The 6237-nt window shown below is 46.6% G+C and overlaps 1 protein-coding gene across 1 annotated transcript; it reads left to right on the top strand.

Annotated features, from left to right (window-relative positions):
* On the top strand, positions 1552 to 3089 carry LOC109716218. The gene is made up of 2 exons (XM_020241549.1): positions 1552 to 1669; positions 1765 to 3089. Exons 1-2 carry the CDS (start codon positions 1552 to 1554, stop codon positions 3087 to 3089), a joined length of 1443 nt encoding a protein of 480 aa, XP_020097138.1.

Below are 6237 nucleotides of genomic sequence, written 5' to 3'. Positions count from 1 at the left end.
GTGGCATTTGGACTTGTGTAGTAGAAACACTATGACATTAACTTAGGAATAAATGATGATTTCCTGAGTAGTAGCATGTGAACCAGAGAGTGGCATTTGGACTAGTGTAGTAGGAACACTTTGACATGAACTTAGGAATATAGATGATTTCCTAAGTAGTAGCATGTGAACTAGTGCAACAGAGGCACTAACTATCCTCGAGTGAGAGGATTGGATCGTACTCGTATAGTCTGTGTAACCTTGGCGTGGTCGCTCTACCCCAAGTAGTGAGCTCCGGAGTGGATGTCGCGTTTGGGTAACATGATTACCCAGCAGGCGGTCTCGGGTGTTTGTAGCGCAGAGTCTACTCACCGGCGAGATTTGAGATGTGAGTTTGGGCATAACCTTTTGATTAGCCGAGATGAGATTAGACATTAGGCATAGTACTTTATAGTAGGTTTCATTACTATGTAGTCATTTTCTTTATATCATGCAGATTGAGACATAGTATTATGTTAGTAGAGTACATTACTATGTTCATGCATTCATTCTGTATATTGAGGCATAGTAGCATGTTGTAGGTTTTGTTACTCTGTAGCAGCTCATTTTCATATCTATCTATCTATCTACTTATGCCTATTTAGACCTAGTGGGAAGATTGGCGGAGTCGGCGGCCGAACCCACTGGGAACTATTCGTAGTTCTCACCCCACTTTGGTTGCAGGGTCGAGTTCGAGCGGACCGGGCCAGGACCAGGGTAAGGGCATAGCGCCCTAGTTAGCTAGCAGCTTTCCTTTATGTATTAGTACACCTTGTATAGATGAGAGGACTGGATGTATATGTATTTTGGAGAGTTGTGATGAAAAATGTAAACTCGATGTATATGTTGAATGGAATTGTAATAGCTAGAGTTTTCTCTCTTTTGTTGATTGCTTGTGTTAGTACTTGCTTAGATCATGTATGAGGTTATTGTTTCCTGGGCAACTGTTTACATGCATGATCTCGTTGTTGTTAGCCTTGGGCGGGCAGGGGAGGTTTTGTCCGTACGGCGTCTGATCGATGTACCCGAACCGACCAAATTTGCGGTCACGGGGCGTGACAGATAAAGTGGTATCAGAGCAAGCAAGCAAAGAGAGAAGTCTAGTATGGATCTAGGAGACCGTAGGACGGTAACCTTAAGGCTATAGGTGCATGAGTGGAATGTGAACCTATGCCGGTGGCATAAGTTGATTCGATTCGGTCGAAGTTGTAATATGTCTCTAGTTGTTGATAGAGACAGATTTAAGTGGTATTAGTTCTCGACTTAAGGTGGTTGTGTTGGCGGCCGACAACATGACGCTAAGAGTCTAGAATGAGTACACTTGTGTGCTTCCGCCCAATTTCGATGTTGAGTCGTCTGTCTCGTGATTGCGAGAAGTTAGCGGGTTAATGTGATTAACCAAGTTGTTGCGTGTCAGGAGCTATGGCACCTAGAGGACGCCCTAGGACGCGATCCGTTCCGGCACGACCTCCCGAGGTGCCCGAACAGTCAGGATCTAATGAAGTGCGAGAATTTCGAGCACAGATCTCTATGATGGTCGGTGCGATGCAGCGCCAGGAGGATCAGATTGTTAGGCTACAGGAGTTGATGGCGCAGCAGGCGTCGGCTCAGGCGGATGTTGAGCGACCCACGCCCCCTGTCGTTGTGCCTGGTGTGACAGAGGTGTGGCCACGGTGGCTGTGCCAGTTGCAGCGCGGCCCGTGCCGGCTGTAGTAGCTACTAGTTCGGGAACTTCTAATCTCGAAGGTACGGTGATAGCGGCGGAGAAGGAGCGCGCGCTTGCGGCTCTCGTGATGTTCCGAAAATTTGATCCACCGGTGTTCGACGGAGAGAAGGTCAAGCCGTGGATGGTCGAGTCGTGGATTGACTCGATGGATACCCTGTTCGATGATCTTTGTACGTTGGAGAAGGATAAGGTACATCTCGCCACTCATTGCTTAGAGCGAACGGCGAAGGTGTGGTGGAGGCAGATCAAGCGGGATCGGTCTTCCGACCTTCCGCCGTTAGTGTGGGAGAAGTTTCGGGGTTTGTTGTATACTAACTACTTCCCCGATAGCGAGAAAAAGAAGCTCCAGGATCAGTTCAGGAAGCTGAGGCAAGGTAACCGCTCAGTGGGAGAATATGAGCGGGAGTTCTCACATATCATCGGCTGCGTCCCCGACGTGGTGCGGGGCGATAGGGACCGGGCCAACTGTTTCGAGCGAGGACTCCGGCCGGATATCTATAAGGTGGTTCATATCCTCAAGCTTACTACCTTTTCAGAGGTGTTAGATTGGGCGTTGTGGGCGGAGCATGGCAATGCCCACATTCATGAGGAGCGAGAAGCGTCCGAGAAGGACGGGAGTAAGAAGCGTGCCCCTGATGGTTCGGGAGGTCAATCGAGGTCGAGGAAGCCTCCGAAGTACCTGCGAACACAGTCCAAAGGTCGTGGGGCTCGGCGGTGCATCATTTGTGGCGGCGATCATGACCCGAAATGTTGCAAGCAGAAGGAGGGGAGATGCTACGCGTGCGACCAGGCGGGACATATGAGTCGTTACTATCCAGGGAGGACCTCGCCTGCCCCATCGATTGCATCAGCTCCAGCGACTCTGGGCTACTATGGAGGAGCTCCACCTACTGCTGTATCTGCTGGACGTGCTATGCCGCCGCGTCAGCCTGAGGTGACCCGATCGGCTCCGAGTGGACGGGTATTTGCCGCTCAAGCCGAGGAACCTACTAAGGCCGAGGAGCGCAACGTCGTGGTAGGTATGGTTTTAGTTAGCTCCAGAGCTATGTTTGATATAGGTGCTACGCATTTATTCATCAGTAGACCATTTGCTGAGATGCATGGCATAGAGGTTCAACTAAGCAAGAGTACTTGTCGGGTTGAAGACCCTGAGCGTGCATTTGTTATCCGGAAGGAGTATTTGGCGTGTCCGGTTCAAGTGGGCAACTGGATTATGCTGACACGTTTATTGGTGCTCAAGAGGTTGAAGGATTTCGATCTGATACTAGGCATGGACTGGCTCTCGAAGTACTATGCATCTATCGACTGCAAGAGTAGGGTTATTATCTTTCGTAAGCTAGGATAGGAGGAGTTTACTTATCGAGCTTTCCAGAGCTCGTGCTTCACCATGACGGTGTCGGCGTCTAGGGCGAGGAAGCTAGTTAGCAGCGGTTGCGCAGCTTATTTGGCGACCATTGTGGAGGTTGATCGGGAGACTCCAGCACTTGAGAGTATGTAGGTGGTCCGAGGGTTCCCGGATGTGTTTTCCGCGGAGTTATCGGGGATTCCGCCGGATCGGGAGATCGAGTTTGTGATAGACTTGGTTTCCGGGACCGCGTCGATATCAAAGGCTCCATACCGTATGGCACCGGCAGAATTGAAGGAGTTGAGGGCTCAATTGCTAGATCTCCTCAACAAGGAGTTTATCAGGCCGAGTGTATCGCCTTGGGGAGCCCCGGTTTTATTTGTGCGAAAGAAAGACGGAACATTTTGACTCTGCGTGGATTTCCATGAGTTGAACAAGGTCACTATCAAAAACAAGTACCTGTTACCCCGTATCGACGACTTGTTTGATCAGTTGCGGGGGTCACGAGTATACTCAAAGATAGATCTCCAGTCTAGCTACCATCAGCTGAAGATAAAGCCAGAGGATGTGCAAAAGACCGCGTTTCGCACGCGGTATGGACACTACGAGTTCACGGTCATGCCGTTTAGGCTCACAAATTGTAATATACGCAAAATTTGAAAAATAAATATCGAACTTTAGTCAAATTGACCAAAGTGCGAGGATGGTACACTTCGCAAAGTCCGAAGGTGTTAAAATGATCAAAAGTACATTGTGGGAGGTTTTCGAGAGCTAAAAAATCAAAAATCTGCAAACTGCAGTTTTTGAGCTCTCGGGGACCGGTCCCTGGTGGGAGAGACCGGTCCCCGAACACGTGAGAAATGAGAAAGGCCGAAAATCGGCAAAGTCCCAGAAAACCACCTCTCGGGAATCGATCCCTACGGGGAGGGATCGGTCCCTACGGGGAGAGACCGGTCCCCTAGTGAGAGACCGGTTGCATCGCGCATGCGCCCTGCTGCCCGCGGGGAGAGCTCTTTAGGACCGGTCCTAAGTCGGGAAGACCGGTCCCCGAACCCGAAAACTGCCCAGTTCAAGCAGTTTAATAAGATAAAAGCTGAGGGGCCTATTTGCATTTATGCAACCCAATAGTTAAGTTGAGGGCAATGAGGGCTTTTTCCTCTCATTCTCCCCCTCACACTCCCTCTCTTCTCTCTTTCTCTCTCTAGAAGACAAGAAGGAGGAGAAGAAGACAAGGAAAAGAAAGAAAAGAAAAAGGAAAAGAAGAAGAAAAGGAGAAAGAGGGTGAAGAAGAAGCTAAGGAGTGAAGCCACTTCCTCTTCTTCCTCTTTGGAGCAACCTAGGAGCAAGCTTAGAGGTAAGCTTGAACCCTATTCATGGTAAAACCCTAGAATGTGAACTAAGTGACCTAAAAATAGTTTTAGTTGAGCCTAATAAGTGTTTTAAGCTTTATTTTGCTTGTTAATGAGATCAAAACCATGGGTTGGGTTTGTGTGATGAAGCTCAGAGGTGAGCTTCACCCCTCTCATGGTAGAATCCAAACTAGGTTTTGGATTGAACTAAGGATGGTTTTTATGGAGTCTCTAGAGTAGATTGAAGCTTCTTTTGCTTCCTAATGAGATCAAACCCTAGGTTTTGATGTGGGTTGAGCTAGGGCACCCAAATTGGGGCTTTTGCTTGTAAAGGTTCTAAAATGAAATTGACCCTCTAGAAATCTAATTGGGGATAATTCCGATGCGTTGGTGCGCTCTGATTAACGTTACGAAAGCCAATGTAAAGATATGAGCAAAATGACCTAATAGGGCTTCGTTTTGCCGCAGGAGAAGAACTAGGAGTCTAAAAATCCCAAGAAAATTATTGTAGCACCTAAGTAAGCCTACAAGGTGGGTGGTGCTATCCAAACTTGTTGGAATTCCTTCTATGCCTAATGTGTCATTTAATTGAGCATTTATGTATATGTTGTTGCATGCATTGTAGGGTAAAATGTGATGATAATTATGTAAATGTTACATGATGTGAGTACACGTGCATTTCTAGTTGGTTGAGAACTTATAACACCCTATATATGCATGAGAGGTAATGTGAGAACCTAATGAGATAAAAGAACAAAGTGACACAAGAGCATAGATCGAGTGGCATTCGAAAGTATATAGTCGACACTAGAGTTACTGTGTGGCAACAAAGAATCAATGTGATGAAAAGAACAATGATAAAGATTAAAGTTAATGCAAAGTATGGCATAAAGAACGAGTAAAGTTAAAGAACAATGATTGAACTATATACCTTAGAATTAAGGATCGATCATACTTGCTATGAGTTCCGTGCTTGAGGGCGGTCGCTCCCCCTCGAGCGATGCGCTCCGGAGTTTTGCATCACGGGTTGGAGTAAACCCGAGGACGGTCTTAGCGGGAGGCAGCTGAGGGCCCGCGATGATGGACTTAATGTGGGCAAGTTAATGTGGCGAAACCCTCAGGTTAGCCGTGAGATTAAAGAACAAAGAACAAAGAACAAAGATTAAAAAATAAAGAGTAAATAACAAAGAACTTGCATACTTGCATAATTTACATTGAGCATATTTCTTGCTTTATTGTTCAGGCATATTAGTATCATGATTATAGTTTTGTTACTATTCTGCTTATCCTTTCTATTATGCCTGAGTTAGTCCTAGTGGGAAAGTCGGTGAGATTGGGGCCGAACCCACTGGGAACTTTGTTGTAGTTCTCACCCCACTATTTCTACAGAGCCGGGACCAAGCGAGCCGGCGAGCAACCGCGGTAAAGGTATCGCACCCTAGACAGTGGCCACCCGAGTCGGGCTTTATATTTTGTTAGTAGTATACCCTTTTATCATCTTTTGTATTCGATGATTTAAGATGTTGATGTATAAAGCAAAGAAAGAAAGATTGTAAAGTTTATTTTGAGCAAATGTGATGTAAAAGAAATGATGCAAGCAATGTAAAGAATTATGAATATGAGGTTAAATGCAATGTATGTGATCAGAACTGAATCATAGTACTTGTGCAAATGTTTATTTCTTTACTTTCACTCATGGCTATTGCTTACCCTCGTGTAAGCCGTTTGTGTATGTTTACGCTAGTGCACTTCTTGTTTGAAAATATACAGGTGATGAGCCTTGGGCAGATAGAGGAAAC

This window comes from Ananas comosus, linkage group 10, assembly GCF_001540865.1.
Source record: "Ananas comosus cultivar F153 linkage group 10, ASM154086v1, whole genome shotgun sequence".
NCBI lineage: Eukaryota > Viridiplantae > Streptophyta > Magnoliopsida > Poales > Bromeliaceae > Ananas > Ananas comosus.
This window is presented reverse-complemented; position numbering and strand designations above follow the sequence as displayed.

Coding starts and splice junctions, on each gene's coding strand:
- LOC109716218 (XM_020241549.1), top strand. CDS start 1,552: ATGGTCGGTGCGATGCAGCGCCAGGAGGATCAGATTGTTAGGCTACAG. Junction 1,670..1,764: donor GCCCCCTGTCGTTGTGCCTG/GTGTGACAGAGG, acceptor CTAATCTCGAAG/GTACGGTGATAGCGGCGGAG.